Source organism: Seriola aureovittata, chromosome 15 (assembly GCF_021018895.1).
Source record: "Seriola aureovittata isolate HTS-2021-v1 ecotype China chromosome 15, ASM2101889v1, whole genome shotgun sequence".
NCBI classification, from domain to species: Eukaryota; Metazoa; Chordata; class Actinopteri; order Carangiformes; family Carangidae; genus Seriola; species Seriola aureovittata.
The window spans coordinates 57,280-78,321 of NC_079378.1; the positions used below are offsets into that span (position 1 = coordinate 57,280).

Consider the following 21,042-nt stretch of genomic DNA (forward strand, 5'->3'; position numbering starts at 1 on the left):
TACGGACTCGGCTCGTCACGCTGAGTAACATATGTCAGCCCCAGCCTTCTGAGTCGCTCCCTTCCGAAGGTCATCTCTCATATGCTGAGGTGCCACACCATTAAGACTAGTGTGAATGTCGCAACGGAAAAGTTTGTCCAAAGTCCACAAGTTTGGTGTCTACGGACTCGGCTCGTCACGCTGAGTAACATATGTCAGCCCCAGCCTTCTGAGTCGCTCCCTTCCGAATGGCCGCCATGGGAGGTCTCTCATATGCTGCCGGGAGACACGGTTAAATTCTGTGTTTTAATAATTTCCGAAAAATTTTCTCGAAAGTCCACAAATTTGGTATCTACGGACTCGGCTCGTCACGCTGAGTAACATATGTCAGCCCCAGGCTTCGAAGTCGCTCCCGTCGGAAGGGATGCCTCGTTAAACGTCTCCGAGGCCCGCTTGCTGCGACGAAAAATTTTGTCAAAAGTCCACAAATTGGGTGTCTACGGACTCGGCTCGTCAAGCTGAGTAACATATGTCAGCCCCAGCCTTCTGAGTCGCTCCCTTCCGAAGGGTCATCTCTCATATGCTGAGGTGCCACACCATTAAGACTAGTGTGAATGTCGCAACGGAAAAGTTTGTCCAAAGTCCACAAGTTTGGTGTCTACGGACTCGGCTCGTCACGCTGAGTAACATATGTCAGCCCCAGCCTTCTGAGTCGCTCCCTTCCGAAGGGTCATCTCTCATATGCTGAGGTGCCACACCATTAAGACTAGTGTGAATGTCGCAACGGAAAAGTTTGTCCAAAGTCCACAAATTGGGTGTCTACGGACTCGGCTCGTCACGCTGAGTAACATATGTCAGCCCCAGCCTTCTGAGTCGCTCCCTTCCGAAGGGTCATCTCTCATATGCTGAGGTGCCACACCATTAAGACTAGTGTGAATGTCGCAACGGAAAAGTTTGTCCAAAGTCCACAAATTTGGTGTCTACGGACTCGGCTCGTCACGCTGAGTAACATATGTCAGCCCCAGCCTTCTGAGTCGCTCCCTTCCGAAGGGTCATCTCTCATATGCTGAGGTGCCACACCATTAAGACTAGTGTGAATGTCGCAACGGAAAAGTTTGTCCAAAGTCCACAAGTTTGGTGTCTACGGACTCGGCTCGTCACGCTGAGTAACATATGTCAGCCCCAGCCTTCTGAGTCGCTCCCTTCCGAAGGTCATCTCTCATATGCTGAGGTGCCACACCATTAAGACTAGTGTGAATGTCGCAACGGAAAAGTTTGTCCAAAGTCCACAAATTTGGTGTCTACGGACTCGGCTCGTCACGCTGAGTAACATATGTCAGCCCCAGCCTTCTGAGTCGCTCCCTTCCGAAGGGTCATCTCTCATATGCTGAGGTGCCACACCATTAAGACTAGTGTGAATGTCGCAACGGAAAAGTTTGTCCAAAGTCCACAAGTTTGGTGTCTACGGACTCGGCTCGTCACGCTGAGTAACATATGTCAGCCCCAGCCTTCTGAGTCGCTCCCTTCCGAATGGCCGCCATGGGAGGTCTCTCATATGCTGCCGGGAGACACGGTTAAATTCTGTGTTTTAATAATTTCCGAAAAATTTTCTCGAAAGTCCACAAATTTGGTATCTACGGACTCGGCTCGTCACGCTGAGTAACATATGTCAGCCCCAGGCTTCGAAGTCGCTCCCGTCGGAAGGGATGCCTCGTTAAACGTGTCCGAGGCCCGCTTGCTGCGACGAAAAATTTTGTCAAAAGTCCACAAATTGGGTGTCTACGGACTCGGCTCGTCAAGCTGAGTAACATATGTCAGCCCCAGCCTTCTGAGTCGCTCCCTTCCGAAGGGTCATCTCTCATATGCTGAGGTGCCACACCATTAAGACTAGTGTGAATGTGGCAACGGAAAAGTTTGTCCAAAGTCCACAAGTTTGGTGTCTACGGACTCGGCTCGTCACGCTGAGTAACATATGTCAGCCCCAGGCTTCTAAGTCGCTCCCGTCGGAAGGGATGCCTCGTTAAACGTCTCCGAGGCCCGCTTGCTGCGACGAAAAATTTTGTCAAAAGTCCACAAATTGGGTGTCTACGGACTCGGCTCGTCACGCTGAGTAACATATGTCAGCCCCAGCCTTCTGAGTCGCTCCCTTCCGAATGGCCGCCATGGGAGGTCTCTCATATGCTGCCGGGAGACACGGTTAAATTCTGTGTTTTAATAATTTCCGAAAAATTTTCTCGAAAGTCCACAAATTTGGTATCTACGGACTCGGCTCGTCACGCTGAGTAACATATGTCAGCCCCAGGCTTCGAAGTCGCTCCCGTCGGAAGGGATGCCTCGTTAAACGTCTCCGAGGCCCGCTTGCTGCGACGAAAAATTTTGTCAAAAGTCCACAAATTGGGTGTCTACGGACTCGGCTCGTCAAGCTGAGTAACATATGTCAGCCCCAGCCTTCTGAGTCGCTCCCTTCCGAAGGTCATCTCTCATATGCTGAGGTGCCACACATTAAGACTAGTGTGAATGTCGCAACGGAAAAGTTTGTCCAAAGTCCACAAATTGGTGTCTACGGACTCGCTCGTCACGCTGAGTAACATATGTCAGCCCCAGGCTTCGAGTCGCTCCCGTCGAAGGGATGCCTCGTTAAACGTCTCCGAGGCCCGCTTGCTGCGACGAAAAAATTTTGTCAAAAGTCCACAAATTGGTGTCTACGGACTCGCTCGTCACGCTGAGTAACATATGTCAGCCCCAGCTTCTGAGTCGCTCCCTTCGAATGGCCGCCATGGAGGTCTCTCATATGCTGCCGGGAGACACGGTTAAATTCTGTGTTTTAATAATTTCCGAAAAATTTTCTCGAAAGTCCACAAATTTGGTATCTACGGACTCGGCTCGTCACGCTGAGTAACATATGTCAGCCCCAGGCTTCTAAGTCGCTCCCGTCGGAAGGGATGCCTCGTTAAACGTGTCCGAGGCCCGCTTGCTGCGACGAAAAATTTTGTCAAAAGTCCACAAATTGGGTGTCTACGGACTCGGCTCGTCAAGCTGAGTAACATATGTCAGCCCCAGCCTTCTGAGTCGCTCCCTTCCGAAGGGTCATCTCTCATATGCTGAGGTGCCACACCATTAAGACTAGTGTGAATGTCGCAACGGAAAAGTTTGTCCAAAGTCCACAAGTTTGGTGTCTACGGACTCGGCTCGTCACGCTGAGTAACATATGTCAGCCCCAGCCTTCTGAGTCGCTCCCTTCCGAAGGGTCATCTCTCATATGCTGAGGTGCCACACCATTAAGACTAGTGTGAATGTCGCAACGGAAAAGTTTGTCCAAAGTCCACAAATTTGGTGTCTACGGACTCGGCTCGTCACGCTGAGTAACATATGTCAGCCCCAGCCTTCTGAGTCGCTCCCTTCCGAATGGCCGCCATGGGAGGTCTCTCATATGCTGCCGGGAGACACGGTTAAATTCTGTGTTTTAATAATTTCCGAAAAATTTTCTCGAAAGTCCACAAATTTGGTATCTACGGACTCGGCTCGTCACGCTGAGTAACATATGTCAGCCCCAGGCTTCGAAGTCGCTCCCGTCGGAAGGGATGCCTCGTTAAACGTGTCCGAGGCCCGCTTGCTGCGACGAAAAATTTTGTCAAAAGTCCACAAATTGGGTGTCTACGGACTCGGCTCGTCAAGCTGAGTAACATATGTCAGCCCCAGCCTTCTGAGTCGCTCCTTCCGAAGGGTCATCTCTCATATGCTGAGGTGCCACACCATTAAGACTAGTGTGAATGTCGCAACGGAAAAGTTTGTCCAAAGTCCACAAGTTTGGTGTCTACGGACTCGGCTCGTCACGCTGAGTAACATATGTCAGCCCCAGCCTTCTGAGTCGCTCCTTCCGAAGGGTCATCTCTCATATGCTGAGGTGCCACACCATTAAGACTAGTGTGAATGTCGCAACGGAAAAGTTTGTCCAAAGTCCACAAGTTTGGTGTCTACGGACTCGGCTCGTCACGCTGAGTAACATATGTCAGCCCCAGCCTTCTGAGTCGCTCCCTTCCGAAGGGTCATCTCTCATATGCTGAGGTGCCACACCATTAAGACTAGTGTGAATGTCGCAACGGAAAAGTTTGTCCAAAGTCCACAAGTTTGGTGTCTACGGACTCGGCTCGTCACGCTGAGTAACATATGTCAGCCCCAGCCTTCTGAGTCGCTCCCTTCGAAGGGTCATCTCTCATATGCTGAGGTGCCACACATTAAGACTAGTGTGAATGTCGCAACGGAAAAGTTTGTCCAAAGTCCACAAGTTTGGTGTCTACGGACTCGGCTCGTCACGCTGAGTAACATATGTCAGCCCCAGCCTTCTGAGTCGCTCCCTTCCGAAGGGTCATCTCTCATATGCTGAGGTGCCACACCATTAAGACTAGTGTGAATGTCGCAACGGAAAAGTTTGTCCAAAGTCCACAAGTTTGGTGTCTACGGACTCGGCTCGTCACGCTGAGTAACATATGTCAGCCCCAGCCTTCTGAGTCGCTCCCTTCCGAATGGCCGCCATGGGAGGTCTCTCATATGCTGCCGGAGACACGGTTAAATTCTGTGTTTTAATAATTTCCGAAAAATTTTCTCGAAAGTCCACAAATTTGGTATCTACGGACTCGGCTCGTCACGCTGAGTAACATATGTCAGCCCCAGGCTTCGAAGTCGCTCCCGTCGGAAGGGATGCCTCGTTAAACGTGTCCGAGGCCCGCTTGCTGCGACGAAAAATTTTGTCAAAAGTCCACAAATTGGGTGTCTACGGACTCGGCTCGTCAAGCTGAGTAACATATGTCAGCCCCAGCCTTCTGAGTCGCTCCCTTCCGAAGGGTCATCTCTCATATGCTGAGGTGCCACACCATTAAGACTAGTGTGAATGTCGCAACGGAAAAGTTTGTCCAAAGTCCACAAGTTTGGTGTCTACGGACTCGGCTCGTCACGCTGAGTAACATATGTCAGCCCCAGCCTTCTGAGTCGCTCCCTTCCGAAGGTCATCTCTCATATGCTGAGGTGCCACACCATTAAGACTAGTGTGAATGTCGCAACGGAAAAGTTTGTCCAAAGTCCACAAGTTTGGTGTCTACGGACTCGGCTCGTCACGCTGAGTAACATATGTCAGCCCCAGCCTTCTGAGTCGCTCCCTTCCGAAGGTCATCTCTCATATGCTGAGGTGCCACACCATTAAGACTAGTGTGAATGTCGCAACGGAAAAGTTTGTCCAAAGTCCACAAGTTTGGTGTCTACGGACTCGGCTCGTCACGCTGAGTAACATATGTCAGCCCCAGCCTTCTGAGTCGCTCCCTTCCGAATGGCCGCCATGGGAGGTCTCTCATATGCTGCCGGGAGACACGGTTAAATTCTGTGTTTTAATAATTTCCGAAAAATTTTCTCGAAAGTCCACAAATTTGGTATCTACGGACTCGGCTCGTCACGCTGAGTAACATATGTCAGCCCCAGGCTTCGAAGTCGCTCCGTCGGAAGGGATGCCTCGTTAAACGTGTCCGAGGCCCGCTTGCTGCGACGAAAAATTTTGTCAAAAGTCCACAAATTGGGTGTCTACGGACTCGGCTCGTCAAGCTGAGTAACATATGTCAGCCCCAGCCTTCTGAGTCGCTCCCTTCCGAAGGGTCATCTCTCATATGCTGAGGTGCCACACCATTAAGACTAGTGTGAATGTCGCAACGGAAAAGTTTGTCCAAAGTCCACAAGTTTGGTGTCTACGGACTCGCTCGTCACGCTGAGTAACATATGTCAGCCCCAGCCTTCTGAGTCGCTCCCTTCCGAAGGGTCATCTCTCATATGCTGAGGTGCCACACCATTAAGACTAGTGTGAATGTCGCAACGGAAAAGTTTGTCCAAAGTCCACAAGTTTGGTGTCTACGGACTCGGCTCGTCACGCTGAGTAACATATGTCAGCCCCAGCCTTCTGAGTCGCTCCCTTCCGAAGGGTCATCTCTCATATGCTGAGGTGCCACACCATTAAGACTAGTGTGAATGTCGCAACGGAAAAGTTTGTCCAAAGTCCACAAGTTTGGTGTCTACGGACTCGGCTCGTCACGCTGAGTAACATATGTCAGCCCCAGCCTTCTGAGTCGCTCCCTTCCGAATGGCCGCCATGGGAGGTCTCTCATATGCTGCCGGGAGACACGGTTAAATTCTGTGTTTTAATAATTTCCGAAAAATTTTCTCGAAAGTCCACAAATTTGGTATCTACGGACTCGGCTCGTCACGCTGAGTAACATATGTCAGCCCCAGGCTTCGAAGTCGCTCCCGTCGGAAGGGATGCCTCGTTAAACGTGTCCGAGGCCCGCTTGCTGCGACGAAAAATTTTGTCAAAAGTCCACAAATTGGGTGTCTACGGACTCGGCTCGTCAAGCTGAGTAACATATGTCAGCCCCAGCCTTCTGAGTCGCTCCCTTCCGAAGGGTCATCTCTCATATGCTGAGGTGCCACACCATTAAGACTAGTGTGAATGTCGCAACGGAAAAGTTTGTCCAAAGTCCACAAGTTTGGTGTCTACGGACTCGGCTCGTCACGCTGAGTAACATATGTCAGCCCCAGCCTTCTGAGTCGCTCCCTTCCGAAGGGTCATCTCTCATATGCTGAGGTGCCACACCATTAAGACTAGTGTGAATGTCGCAACGGAAAAGTTTGTCCAAAGTCCACAAGTTTGGTGTCTACGGACTCGGCTCGTCACGCTGAGTAACATATGTCAGCCCCAGCCTTCTGAGTCGCTCCCTTCCGAATGGCCGCCATGGGAGGTCTCTCATATGCTGCCGGGAGACACGGTTAAATTCTGTGTTTTAATAATTTCCGAAAAATTTTCTCGAAAGTCCACAAATTTGGTATCTACGGACTCGGCTCGTCACGCTGAGTAACATATGTCAGCCCCAGGCTTCGAAGTCGCTCCCGTCGGAAGGGATGCCTCGTTAAACGTGTCCGAGGCCCGCTTGCTGCGACGAAAAATTTTGTCAAAAGTCCACAAATTGGGTGTCTACGGACTCGGCTCGTCAAGCTGAGTAACATATGTCAGCCCCAGCCTTCTGAGTCGCTCCCTTCCGAAGGGTCATCTCTCATATGCTGAGGTGCCACACCATTAAGACTAGTGTGAATGTCGCAACGGAAAAGTTTGTCCAAAGTCCACAAATTTGGTGTCTACGGACTCGGCTCGTCACGCTGAGTAACATATGTCAGCCCCAGCCTTCTGAGTCGCTCCCTTCCGAATGGCCGCCATGGGAGGTCTCTCATATGCTGAGGTGCCACACCATTAAGACTAGTGTGAATGTCGCAACGGAAAAGTTTGTCAAAAGTCCACAAATTGGGTGTCTACGGACTCGGCTCGTCAAGCTGAGTAACATATGTCAGCCCCAGCCTTCTGAGTCGCTCCCTTCCGAAGGGTCATCTCTCATATGCTGAGGTGCCACACCATTAAGACTAGTGTGAATGTGGCAACGGAAAAGTTTGTCCAAAGTCCACAAATTGGTGTCTACGGACTCGGCTCGTCACGCTGAGTAACATATGTCAGCCCCAGCCTTCTGAGTCGCTCCCTTCGGAAGGGAGCGACTCAGAAGGCTGGGGCTGACATATGTTACTCAGCGTGACGAGCCGAGTCCGTAGACACCCAATTTGTGGACTTTTGACAAAATTTTTCGTCGCAGCAAGCGGGCCTCGGAGACGTTTAACGAGGCATCCCTTCCGACGGGAGCGACTTAGAAGCCTGGGGCTGACATATGTTACTCAGCGTGACGAGCCGAGTCCGTAGACACCAAACTTGTGGACTTTGGACAAACTTTTCCGTTGCGACATTCACACTAGTCTTAATGGTGTGGCACCTCAGCATATGAGAGATGACCCTTCGGAAGGGAGCGACTCAGAAGGCTGGGGCTGACATATGTTACTCAGCGTGACGAGCCGAGTCCGTAGACACCAAACTTGTGGACTTTGGACAAACTTTTCCGTTGCGACATTCACACTAGTCTTAATGGTGTGGCACCTCAGCATATGAGAGATGACCCTTCGGAAGGGAGCGACTCAGAAGGCTGGGGCTGACATATGTTACTCAGCGTGACGAGCCGAGTCCGTAGACACCAAACTTGTGGACTTTGGACAAACTTTTCCGTTGCGACATTCACACTAGTCTTAATGGTGTGGCACCTCAGCATATGAGAGATGACCCTTCGGAAGGGAGCGACTCAGAAGGCTGGGGCTGACATATGTTACTCAGCGTGACGAGCCGAGTCCGTAGACACCCAATTTGTGGACTTTTGACAAAATTTTTCGTCGCAGCAAGCGGGCCTCGGAGACGTTTAACGAGGCATCCCTTCCGACGGGAGCGACTTAGAAGCCTGGGGCTGACATATGTTACTCAGCGTGATGAGCAAAAGTCTGTAGACACCAAACTTGTGGACTTTCGAGAAAATTTTTCGGAAATTATTAAAACACAGAATTTAACCGTGTCCCCCGGCAGCATATGAGAGACCGCCCATGGCGGCCCTTCGGAAGGGAGCGACTCAGAAGGCTGGGGCTGACATATGTTACTCAGCGTGACGAGCCGAGTCCGTAGACACCAAACTTGTGGACTTTGGACAAACTTTTCCGTTGCGACATTCACACTAGTCTTAATGGTGTGGCACCTCAGCATATGAGAGATGACCCTTCGGAAGGGAGCGACTCAGAAGGCTGGGGCTGACATATGTTACTCAGCGTGACGAGCCGAGTCCGTAGACACCCAATTTGTGGACTTTTGACAAAATTTTTCGTCGCAGCAAGCGGGCCTCGGAGACGTTTAACGAGGCATCCCTTCCGACGGGAGCGACTTAGAAGCCTGGGGCTGACATATGTTACTCAGCGTGACGAGCCGAGTCCGTAGATACCAAATTTGTGGACTTTCGAGAAAATTTTTCGCAAATTATTAAAACACAGAATTTAACCGTGTCCCCCGGCAGCATATGAGAGATGACCCTTCGGAAGGGAGCGACTCAGAAGGCTGGGGCTGACATATGTTACTCAGCGTGACGAGCCGAGTCCGTAGACACCCAATTTGTGGACTTTTGACAAAATTTTTCGTCGCAGCAAGCGGGCCTCGGAGACGTTTAACGAGGCATCCCTTCCGACGGGAGCGACTTAGAAGCCTGGGGCTGACATATGTTACTCAGCGTGACGAGCCGAGTCCGTAGACACCAAACTTGTGGACTTTGGACAAACTTTTCCGTTGCGACATTCACACTAGTCTTAATGATCAATAGACAGATTGCCAAATAGTGAGTTGCTTCATAAACCTATCAACAGCAGATTGCCAAATAGTGAGCTACTCTATAAACTGATCAACAGACAGACTTCTCCCCTTCGGAAGGGAGCGACTCAGAAGGCTGGGGCTGACATATGTTACTCAGCGTGACGAGCCGAGTCCGTAGACACCCAATTTGTGGACTTTTGACAAAATTTTTCGTCGCAGCAAGCGGGCCTCGGAGACGTTTAACGAGGCATCCCTTCCGACGGGAGCGACTTAGAAGCCTGGGGCTGACATATGTTACTCAGCGTGACGAGCCGAGTCCGTAGACACCCAATTTGTGGACTTTTGACAAAATTTTTCGTCGCAGCAAGCGGGCCTCGGAGACGTTTAACGAGGCATCCCTTCCGACGGGAGCGACTTAGAAGCCTGGGGCTGACATATGTTACTCAGCGTGACGAGCCGAGTCCGTAGATACCAAATTTGTGGACTTTCGAGAAAATTTTTCGGAAATTATTAAAACACAGAATTTAACCGTGTCCCCCGGCAGCATATGAGAGACCGCCCATGGCGGCCCTTCGGAAGGGAGCGACTCAGAAGGCTGGGGCTGACATATGTTACTCAGCGTGACGAGCCGAGTCCGTAGACACCAAACTTGTGGACTTTGGACAAACTTTTCTGTTGTGACATTCACACTAGTCTTAATGATCAATAGACAGACTGCCAAATAGTGAGCTACTCTATAAACTGATTAATAGACAGACTGCCAAATAGTGAGCTGCTTTATAAACCTATCAACAGACAGACTTCTCCCCTTCGGAAGGGAGCGACTCAGAAGGCTGGGGCTGACATATGTTACTCAGCGTGACGAGCCGAGTCCGTAGACACCAAACTTGTGGACTTTGGACAAACTTTTCCGTTGCGACATTCACACTAGTCTTAATGGTGTGGCACCTCAGCATATGAGAGATGACCCTTCGGAAGGGAGCGACTCAGAAGGCTGGGGCTGACATATGTTACTCAGCGTGACGAGCCGAGTCCGTAGACACCAAACTTGTGGACTTTGGACAAACTTTTCCGTTGCGACATTCACACTAGTCTTAATGGTGTGGCACCTCAGCATATGAGAGATGACCCTTCGGAAGGGAGCGACTCAGAAGGCTGGGGCTGACATATGTTACTCAGCGTGATGAGCAAAAGTCTGTAGACACCAAACTTGTGGACTTTGGACAAACTTTTCTGTTGTGACATTCACACTAGTCTTAATGATCAATAGACAGACTGCCAAATAGTGAGCTACTCTATAAACTGATCAATAGACAGACTGCCAAATAGTGAGCTACTCTGTAAACCTATCAACAGACAGACTGCCAAATAGTGAGCTACTCTGTAAACCTATCAACAGACAGACTGCCAAATACTGAGCTATTTTGTAAACCTATCAACAGACAGACTGCCAAATAGTGAGTTGCTTCATAATTCTACCAACTGGCAGATTGCCAAATAGTGAGTTGCTTCATAAACTTATCAACAGACAGACTGCTAAATAGTGAGCTACTCTGTAAACCTATCAACAAGCAGATTGCCAAATAGTGAGCTACTCTATAAACTGATCAATAGACAGACTGACAAATAGTGAGCTGCTTTATAAACCTATCAACAGCCAGATTGCCAAATAGTGAGCTACTCTGTAAACCTATCAACAAGCAGATTGCCAAATAGTGAGCTACTCTATAAACTGATCAATAGACAGACTGTCAAATAGTGAGCTGCTTTATAAACCTATCAACAGACAGACTGCCAAATAGTGAGCTGCTTTATAAACCTGTCAACAAGCAGACTGATAAATAGTGATCCGCTTTATAAACTTATCAACAGACGGACTGCCAAATAGTGAACTGCTTTAATAAATCTACCAACTGGCAGATTGCCAAATAGTGAGCTACTCTATAAACTGATCAATAGACAGACTGCCAAATAGTGAGCTGCTTTATAAACCTATCAACAAGCAGACTGACAAATAGTGAGCTGCTTTATAAACCTCTCAAAAGACGGACTGCCAAATAGTGAACTGCTTTAATAAATCTACCAACTGGCAGATTGCCAAATAGTGAATTGTTTCATAAACCTATCAACAGGCAGATTGCCAAATAGTGAGGTGCTTTATAAACCTATCAACAAGCAGACTGACAAATAGTGAGCTGCTTTATAAACCTCTCAAAAGACGGACTGCCAAATAGTGAACTGCTTTAATAAATCTACGAACTGGCAGATTGCCAAATAGTGAGTTGCTTCATAAACCTATCAATAGCCAGATATCCAAATAGTGAGCTACTCTGTAAACCTATCAACAAGCAGATTGCCAAATAGTGAGCTACTCTATAAACTGATCAACAGACAGATTGCCAAATAGTGAGCTGCTTTATAAACCTATCAACAAGCAGACTGACAAATAGTGAGCTGCATTATAAACCTCTCAAAAGACGGACTGCCAAATAGTGAGTTGCTTCATAAATCTACCAACTGACAGATTGCCAAATAGTGAGTTGCTTCATAAACTTATCAACAGACAGACTGCCAAATAGTGAGCTACTCTGTAAACCTGTCAACAGACAGACTTCTCCCCTTCGGAAGGGAGCGACTTAGAAGCCTGGCGCTGACATATGTTACTCAGCGTGACGAGCCGAGTCCGTAGACACCGAACTTGTGGACTTTGGACAAAATTTTTTGAAGATTATTAAAACACAGAATTTAACCGTGTCCCCCGGCAGCATATGAGAGACCGCCCATGGCGGCCTTTCGGAAGGGAGCGACTCAGAAGGCTGGGGCTGACATATGTTACTCAGCGTGACGAGCCGAGTCCGTAGACACCAAACTTGTGGACTTTGGACAAACTTTTCCGTTGTGACATTCACACTAGTCTTAATGGTGTGGCACCTCAGCATATGAGAGACCGCCCATGGCGGCCCTTCGGAAGGGAGCGACTCAGAAGGCTGGGGCTGACATATGTTACTCAGCGTGATGAGCAAAAGTCTGTAGACACCAAACTTGTGGACTTTGGACAAACTTTTCTGTTGTGACATTCACACTAGTCTTAATGATCAATAGACAGACTGCCAAATAGTGAGCTACTCTATAAACTGATTAATAGACAGACTGCCAAATAGTGAGCTACTCTGTAAACCTATCAACAGACAGACTGCCAAATAGTGAGCTACTCTGTAAACCTATCAACAGACAGACTGCCAAATAGTGAGCTGTTTTAATAAACCTACCAACAGGCAGACTGCTAAATAGTGAGCCGCTTTATAAACCTCTCAACAGACGGACTGCCAAATAGTGAGTTGCTTCATAAATCTACCAACTGGCAGATTGCCAAATAGTGAGTTGCTTCATAAACCTATCAACAGCCAGATTGCCAAATAGTGAGCTACTCTATAAACTGATCAATAGACAGACTGCCAAATAGTGAGTTGCTTCATAAACCTATCAACAGCCAGATATCCAAATAGTGAGCTACTCTGTAAACCTATCAACAGAGAGACTGCCAAATAGTGAGCTGCTTTAATAAACCTACCAACAGGAAGACTGCTAAATAGTGAGCCGCTTTATAAACCTATCAACAGACAGATTGCCAAATAGTGAGCTACTCTATAAACTGATCAATAGACAGACTGCCAAATATTGAGCTGCTTTATAAACCTTTCAACAAGCAGACTGACAAATAGTGAGCTGCTTTATAAACCTCTCAAAAGACGGACTGCCAAATAGTGAACTGCTTTAATAAATCTACCAACAAGCAGATTGCCAAATAGTGAGTTGCTTCATAAACATATCAACAGCCAGATTGCCAAATAGTGAGCTACTCTATAAACTGATCAATAGACAGGCTGCCAAATAGTGAGCTGCTTTATAAACCTATCAACAGCCAGATTGCCAAATAGTGAGCTACTCTGTAAACCTATCAACAGGCAGATTGCCAAATAGTGAGTTGCTTCATAAATCTATCAACAGCCAGGTATCCAAATAGTGAGCTACTCTGTAAACCTATCAACAGGCAGACTGCCAAATAGTGAGCTACTCTATAAACTGATCAATAGACAGACTGCCAAATATTGAGCTGCTTTATAAACCTTTCAACAAGCAGACTGACAAATAGTGAGCTACTCTATAAACTGATCAACAGACAGATTGCCAAATAGTGAGCTGCTTTATAAACCTATCAACAAGCAGACTGATAAATAGTGAGCTGCTTTATAAACCTCTCAAAAGACGGACTGCCAAATAGTGAGTTGCTTCATAAATCTACCAACTGGCAGATTGCCAAATAGTGAGTTGCTTCATAAACTTATCAACAGACAGACTGCCAAATAGTGAGTTGCTTCATAAATCTATCAACAGCCAGGTATCCAAATAGTGAGCTACTCTATAAACTGATCAATAGACAGACTGCCAAATAGTGAACTGCTTTAATAAATCTACCAACTGGCAGATTGCTAAAGTGAGCTACTCTGTAAACCTATCAACAGGCAGATTGCCAAATAGTGAGTTGCTTCATAAATCTATCAACAGCCAGGTATCCAAATAGTGAGCTACTCTATAAACTGATCAATAGACAGACTGCCAAATATTGAGCTGCTTTATATACCTATCAACATGCAGAATGACAAATAGTGAGCTGCTTTATAAACATCTCAACAGACGGACTGCCAAATAGTGAACTGCTTTAATAAATCTACCAACTGGCAGATTGCCAAATAGTGAGTTGCTTCATAAACCTGTCAACAGCCAGATTGCCAAATAGTGAGCTACTCTGTAAACCTATCAACAGGCAGATTGCCAAATAGTGAGTTGCTTCATAAACCTATCAACAGCCAGGTATCCAAATAGTGAGCTACTCTGTAAACCTATCAACAGGCAGACTGCCAAATAGTGAGCTACTCTATAAACTGATCAATAGACAGACTGCCAAATAGTGAGCTGCTTTATATACCTATCAACAAGCAGACTGACAAATAGTGAACTGCTTTAATAAATCTACCAACTGGCAGATTGCCAAATAGTGAGTTGCTTCATAAACATATCAACAGCCAGATTGCCAAATAGTGAGCTACTCTATAAACTGATCAATAGACAGGCTGCCAAATAGTGATCTGCTTTATAAACCTATCAACAGCCAGATTGCCAAATAGTGAGCTACTCTGTAAACCTATCAACAAGCAGATTGCCAAATAGTGAGCTACTCTATAAATTGATCAATAGACAGACTGCCAAATAGTGAGCTGCTTTATAAACCTATCAACAGCCAGATTGCCAAATAGTGAGCTACTCTATAAACTGATCAATAGACAGACTGCCAAATAGTGAGCTGCTTTATAAACCTATCAACAGCCAGATTGCCAAATAGTGAGCTACTCTATAAACTGACCAATAGACAGACTGCCAAATAGTGAGCTATTTTGTAAACCTATCAACAGACAGACTGCCAAATAGTGAGCTGCTTTAATAAACCTACCAACAAGCAGACTGCTAAATAGTAAGCCGCTTTATAAACCTATCAACAGACAGATTGCCAAATAGTGAGCTACTCTATAAACTGATCAATAGACAGACTGCCAAATAGTGAGCTGTTTTATAAACCTATCAACAAGCAGACTGACAAATAGTGAGCTGCTTTATAAACCGCTCAACAGACGGACTGCCAAATAGTGAACTGCTTTAATAAATCTACCAACTGGCAGATTGCCAAATAGTGAGCTACTCTGTAAACCTATCAACAGACAGACTGCCAAATAGTGAGCTATTGTTTGTAAACCTATCAACAGACAGACTGCCAAATAGTGAGCTACTCTATAAACTGATCAATAGACAGACTGCCAAATAGTGAGCTGTTTTATAAACCTATCAACAAGCAGACTGACAAATAGTGAGCTGCTTTATAAACCGCTCAACAGACGGACTGCCAAATAGTGAACTGCTTTAATAAATCTACCAACTGGCAGATTGCCAAATAGTGAGCTACTCTGTAAACCTATCAACAGACAGACTGCCAAATAGTGAGCTATTGTTTGTAAACCTATCAACAGACAGACTGCCAAATAGTGAGCTACTCTATAAACTGATCAATAGACAGACTGCCAAATAGTGAGCTGTTTTATAAACCTATCAACAAGCAGACTGACAAATAGTGAGCTGCTTTATAAACCGCTCAACAGACGGACTGCCAAATAGTGAACTGCTTTAATAAATCTACCAACTGGCAGATTGCCAAATAGTGAGCTACTCTGTAAACCTATCAACAGGCAGATTGCCAAATAGTGAGTTGCTTCATAAACCTATCAACAGCCAGATTGCCAAATAGTGAGCTACTCTGTAAACCTATCAACAGACAGACTGCCAAATAGTGAGCTATTGTTTGTAAACCTATCAACAGACAGACTGCCAAATAGTGAGCTGCTTTACAGTTTTTCTCAGTCGCATTGGTACATTTCTCGAATCATCCTCGACATTTGCAAAACAGTAAGTGAATTTCTCAAAACAATTCGTACAAATAGCAAAACACCATGGATTACCTGCAAAAGCCAGTCTCTTGCTCAAAATCCTTAGTTCATCTCTCAAAAGTAAATAACTGTGTCAATGAACATGTCACTGCCATCAGATGACAAGTCCTTGTGTTATTGTGTACGGATAAGACAGTCAAATTGCTTAGTCGTGTTGTCAATATAACAGTGTCTCTGTAGGGATGTTCTGATGTAAACTATGGCTAAAGTTTTGATGACACTTATTGTAAATTGTAAGTTACACCTTAGTGTATTGATTGCAAGAGACTGGACAAGATTCACATTTACGCTTTTACTGTTTGTACTGTAATTTGTTGACAGACCATGTCATTGTGATACAGAAAGGCTTCGTCTGCCTCTTCCTCTGTTTTGCCTCCCAACTCCTCCGACACGCAGCCTCACTCCTCTTCCTCTTCTTCTTCTCTCTGGCTGTTGACCCCGTCCAATTCCTTGTCCTTCCATTGTCAAACATTGTAACATTGTGTTGTGCTCCGGCTATATATATATATATATATATATATATATATATATATATATACTTGCCAGTTGGTTCATGAGATGCACCTTTGAGCTATTTCAGAAAACTGGTTGATCATTTGTTGATCAAATGCTTCACACATTCAGGACAGATTTAGAAAAATAAGTCTAATGGAAATGTATAGAGATATGTTTGACATATTATGACAACTTGTTCAACCATTTTGCATGTAAAGACTTATGCAATGAACTAATGCCTAAATGTTGTGGGGGGTGAGACTATTCACAGAGACCCATTATAATACATTTTGATCAACATGACATAAGCAACTGATAATGTAGGAAACAGCAGAGAATTGTACATAATCATTTGCATGATGAACCAAAGCATTTGCAACTTGTTCAAAGAAATGAGAAACTGCTTTCTTGATGTGCACAAGTGACACAATGATGTGAAGATTGAACAAGTAGTTTTGAGAATTTCAATTCTGATCTGAGAAACGAACCAAAGCGACTGAGAAAAACTGTAACTGGTGTTTGAACAATATATCAATAACTTCAACACCGCAATTTACTGTGCAAATCTTCAAAAGTCAAGTTGTCGTGTAGCAGACCTTCGTTTCAAAGTAACAGTTGTCTTGTCGACAAAATCTGTACTGGAACAAAAGGATGAAATAGTGACAAGGACTGTAATTTATACACTAAAGTTAAGTTGTAAATTTGATAATAAACACCATTAAACTCACCCTCTGTATCTGCATACTCATCCTCACTGAGGGGGGCAAGTCTCTTCTTTGGGGAGAGGAGGTCAGAGCCTTCAACTGAAAAACAAGGAAACAAAAAGGCACATGTCACAGTGTATGAAAGGAAGATGTAGTGAAAGCATGCAGCTGTATCTGCAATTAATAAAATTAACTTATTGATAAATGAGAATGTACACCAGCAGGTATGCACTTTTTCAGGGTAATATAACCCTTTGGCATGAAAGACAAAAAAATGACAAGTAGAAATAAATAAATACATAAAGAAATGATTATATACATAAAGAAATGCAAAATAAAAACACTGTAATACAATAAAGCAATTTCTGTATCTTTAAAATTCAATTGGCATTTCTTTTTCTTTTTTAAACAATATGTTTATTAGATTTTCTGATACATACAGTTTTTACAAACAGCCTCAAAGAGACATTTGAGGTACAAATGAACAAACAACACAAAGGACAGCGTCTCAGATTCAAGGCCACCTCTGTACATAACATTCAAAATATGTTCAGGGTAAGTCTCTTTTAAATTCATTTGGCATTTCTACATTTATTTTTTTATTAATCATTTCATTTCAAGGTTTATTTATGTATGTATTCATTCATTTCTGTATTTCTACATTTATTTATTTCTTTAATTCTATTTGTGTATGTTAATTAGGTAGGCGGTTCTTTGTCAGTCTAAAGCTGGATTGGTCGTAGCGGCGTGATTGATTGGATTGATCTGCTTCTGCTGGCTTGACTGATACCCAGGAGCTTTGCCTTTCCACTGTGGCCAACTCAGCGACTTTGATGCTAGATTTAGTGACTTGTGAGACTCGAGTGACGTTTTCTTCATGACGCACCGAGCAACAAATCTAGTGACTTTTTGAACAAAATTTCACTACTTTTCCTCAAGGAGAGTCACCAGTGCTGCCTCGCAGGAGGCAACTCCCTCCCTTTAAAAATGAGGAAACCCCCCATCACCCAGAGTGTCACCCACGCTCTGTAGGCCAAGCTGAGAGGAGAGATAGGGGGAAGGGGAGGACTATCATGCGGGTTGGAATGAAGATAATTAATAATAGTAATAATAATACCAACAACAATATGGTGTGAATTGAGTTCAACACCCATCATTTTTCAGTTAGTTTTATGCAGCCCTGATGGGATGTTTTGTGCGTCTTCACATCGTATTTGCATCCTGCCTCGCATCAGCTGGTTTCAGATCTTTATCTGTTTGCTTCTCTCCTCCTCTCTGTGCTCACATTAACAGTATTTTAATACAGCTGAATTCACAATAAAGCTGTTCTCATTGTCGTGTTTTCTGTTTCTGCTGTCAGACAATGGAACAAGTATGAGTAACCAGTAACAAACACAGCCCATATGATCTATTTTTCATTGTTTCACATCATCATCATCATCATCATCATCATCCCATGTATATAACATATAATACACAGAATGGAGTAAATAAAAATGCTGGTTACATGTTGTCTTTGTAAGTGCTAAAGTGAGAAAAAAAAGTAGTGCAGGTGTTAAATCAGTCACACATTAGTGGGGACTTCTGCAACCGTGTTGTTGATTCTATGATTCCTTCAAAATATCTCCATTTGTTCTACAATACATTAAGACATTAAATTATGTAAATCTCAACAACTGGAAAAAATGAGGTGCTCTTAAATGTTCGACCAGTCTTGTAAGTTTATGGAATTTGAGGTATGAATGATGCAGCACCCACTGTTCAGCAGGAAAATGAATCTTTGGACTTTGTCTGCCGCAGAATTTAAAAAATGTGAATATTTCTGTTATGTTCTTTTCCTTACTCCTGCTTACAGTATGTGGCATGACACACATAGCAGAGTGAAGACAAGTAGTATATTGGGTCTGTGTTTATGCATTTTGTTATCTTCAAGTAAACTACAGTGGCAAGAAAAAGTAAGTGAACCCTTTGCAATTAGCATGTATATATAAATGTGTCCTTAAATATGGTCAGATCTTCATCCAAGTTACAATTATGAACAAACACAATCTATTTTATGTATGTGAGCCAATGGCATCAACAAAAGCTAACTGGAGTCAGGAGTTATCACAAACCTGGAGTCCCCCCCCGCCGGACCGGCACTGCTGCTCCCTCTCTAACCTGGCTCTGGAAGCAGTTGCAGCTGCCCATCCCCCAGTTTCCAACTGGGCGGAGTCAATGTAGCAGCGTGAGACCAGCCGAGACACGAAGCATCACAACCGAAGCCACACGCGGTTTTTGGAAAGGGTCACTGCACAGGTAAGACTTTAACATCTGATTTTTGCTTCCACATGTCAGTTAATGCTGTTTGTGAAGAAACTTATCATGAAGTCGTCGCGTTACGTTGTGGTCCATGCTAACTACTGTCAGAATACATGTTTGTTTACCTATTTGAGCTTGAACTGCAGTTGCCCGACGTGTACCATGCTATGGCCCAGTGGCGGCTGGTCAATAGGGGGCGCTAGGGCGCCGCCCTCCCCGAGTGAAAGTGATTTTTAAATGTTTTTATTTATTTTTATTTTTTCCAAAATAATTGTTTAAAATAAATGATTACTGCTTATTTTACAAATAAATGTGTTTTGAATGATAAAGAACGAGCCATATATATAATATAAACCATTATTTACGGGGTAATTTGTGTCCACGGTCATTTGCCCTCTCTCCTGGGGCGCTAGAAAAGTTGCCCCAGCACTGCAGCAGCTCAGCCAATGGTAGACTGTTGCTGAGACAAAAAAACACATAGCAACGGGTAATTTAGCCAATTAGCGTCATCGAATTTGTTAAGCTTGGGGCGCTGAAAATATCGCCTTGGGGCCTGTAAGTATCCTAGCAACCAGAAACAAGTGTGGGAAATCGAGACGGCGTCGTAAAGTAGACAAGAACAAGAACACGCAGAGCTTCAGCTACCCGTAAGTTCTGTAAAATCACTCTTTAAACCACTTCGAAAGGAGAACTTTAGGGGGAAAACTTTGTTAAAGAACTTGGAGCTGAGAAGCCGGGTCTGAATTTAACACAGCAGACAGGAGAAAGGTAAAACTCACCAGAGGAGCTTCTCTCTGAACCGGTATGACATGAAGGCTTGGCTAACTCGATGTTGTTTTGCAAATGCAGTATTCTGCTTCCCGTGTTTACTTTTTTAAAATGCCGGGGGCAGATATTACATGGACTGTAACAGGAGTTAGAGACCTAAAACATTTATCAGCGGATTTAAAAACATGAATGCTCGAAGGTGCACATGAACAACGCCGTCAAGCTAGCCGTGCTAGGCAGGACTAGCAGAGCTGCGCAGCTGGATGAAGGACACAGGATCGCGGTCAGAAAACACAATGAAGAGCTGGACCGAGGATCGAGTGTGTGAAATTCTGTGGAGCTTTTGAGCTGGCATTGCGAGACCGCGATGAGACAGCATCGTCCGACAACCCCGGCATTTTTCGGGGATTAGTCGACCTTGTGGGCTCGCTGGACGGTGTAGTAGAGGAGCACCTGAAGACCGCCACTGTGGTTAAAGGCCTCAAAGACAGTTCAGAACCAACTTTTGGACTGTCTGCTGACGGTTCTTCCAGATTCTGGAGGATATAAAAAGGGCAGATTATCTGGCTGTTCAGGCAGATGAAACAACAGACACTGCCACTCATTGTCAGCTGGTGCTTGTGCTACTCCCTCACTCCCTCACTCACTCACTCACTCACTCACTCACTCCCTCACTCACTCACTCACTCACCCCCTCACTCACACATACACTCACTCACTCCCTCACCCCCTCACTCACACATACACTCACTCACTCACTCACTCACTCCCTCACTCACTCACACATACACTCACTCACTCACTCACTCACTCCCTCACTCACTCACTCACCCCCTCACTCACACATACACTCACTCACTCACTCACTCCCTCACCCCCTCACTCACACATACACTCACTCACTCACTCACTCACTCCCTCACTCCCTCACTCACTCACTCACCCCCTCACTCACACATACACTCACACAGACACACACACTTTTTCTGTGTAT

General features: G+C 45.3%; 1 protein-coding gene across 10 annotated transcripts in view; it reads right to left on the minus strand.

Annotated features, from left to right (window-relative positions):
* The window catches only part of LOC130182727 (uncharacterized), a 51,656-nt gene extending 30,887 nt beyond the window's left edge, over nt 1-20,769 (minus strand). For 6 of the 10 annotated variants that reach the window (XR_008829746.1, XM_056397853.1, XM_056397856.1 and 3 more), the window contains exons 1-2: nt 19,094-19,231; nt 17,004-17,078 (exon numbers count right to left, since the gene is read on the minus strand). Coding sequence is in view for 7 of the 10 variants with exons in the window: in XM_056397853.1 (XP_056253828.1) it covers nt 17,004-17,078; nt 19,094-19,169 (151 nt within the window). In the remaining 3 variants the exon portion in view is untranslated. Of the gene's footprint in view, nt 1-17,003; nt 17,225-19,093; nt 19,232-20,059 lie in introns of those variants that run through there. The other 4 variants (XR_008829747.1, XR_008829745.1, XM_056397859.1 and 1 more) reach the window with 3 other exon arrangements.
* Nucleotides 20,770-21,042: the final 273 nt, after the last annotated feature.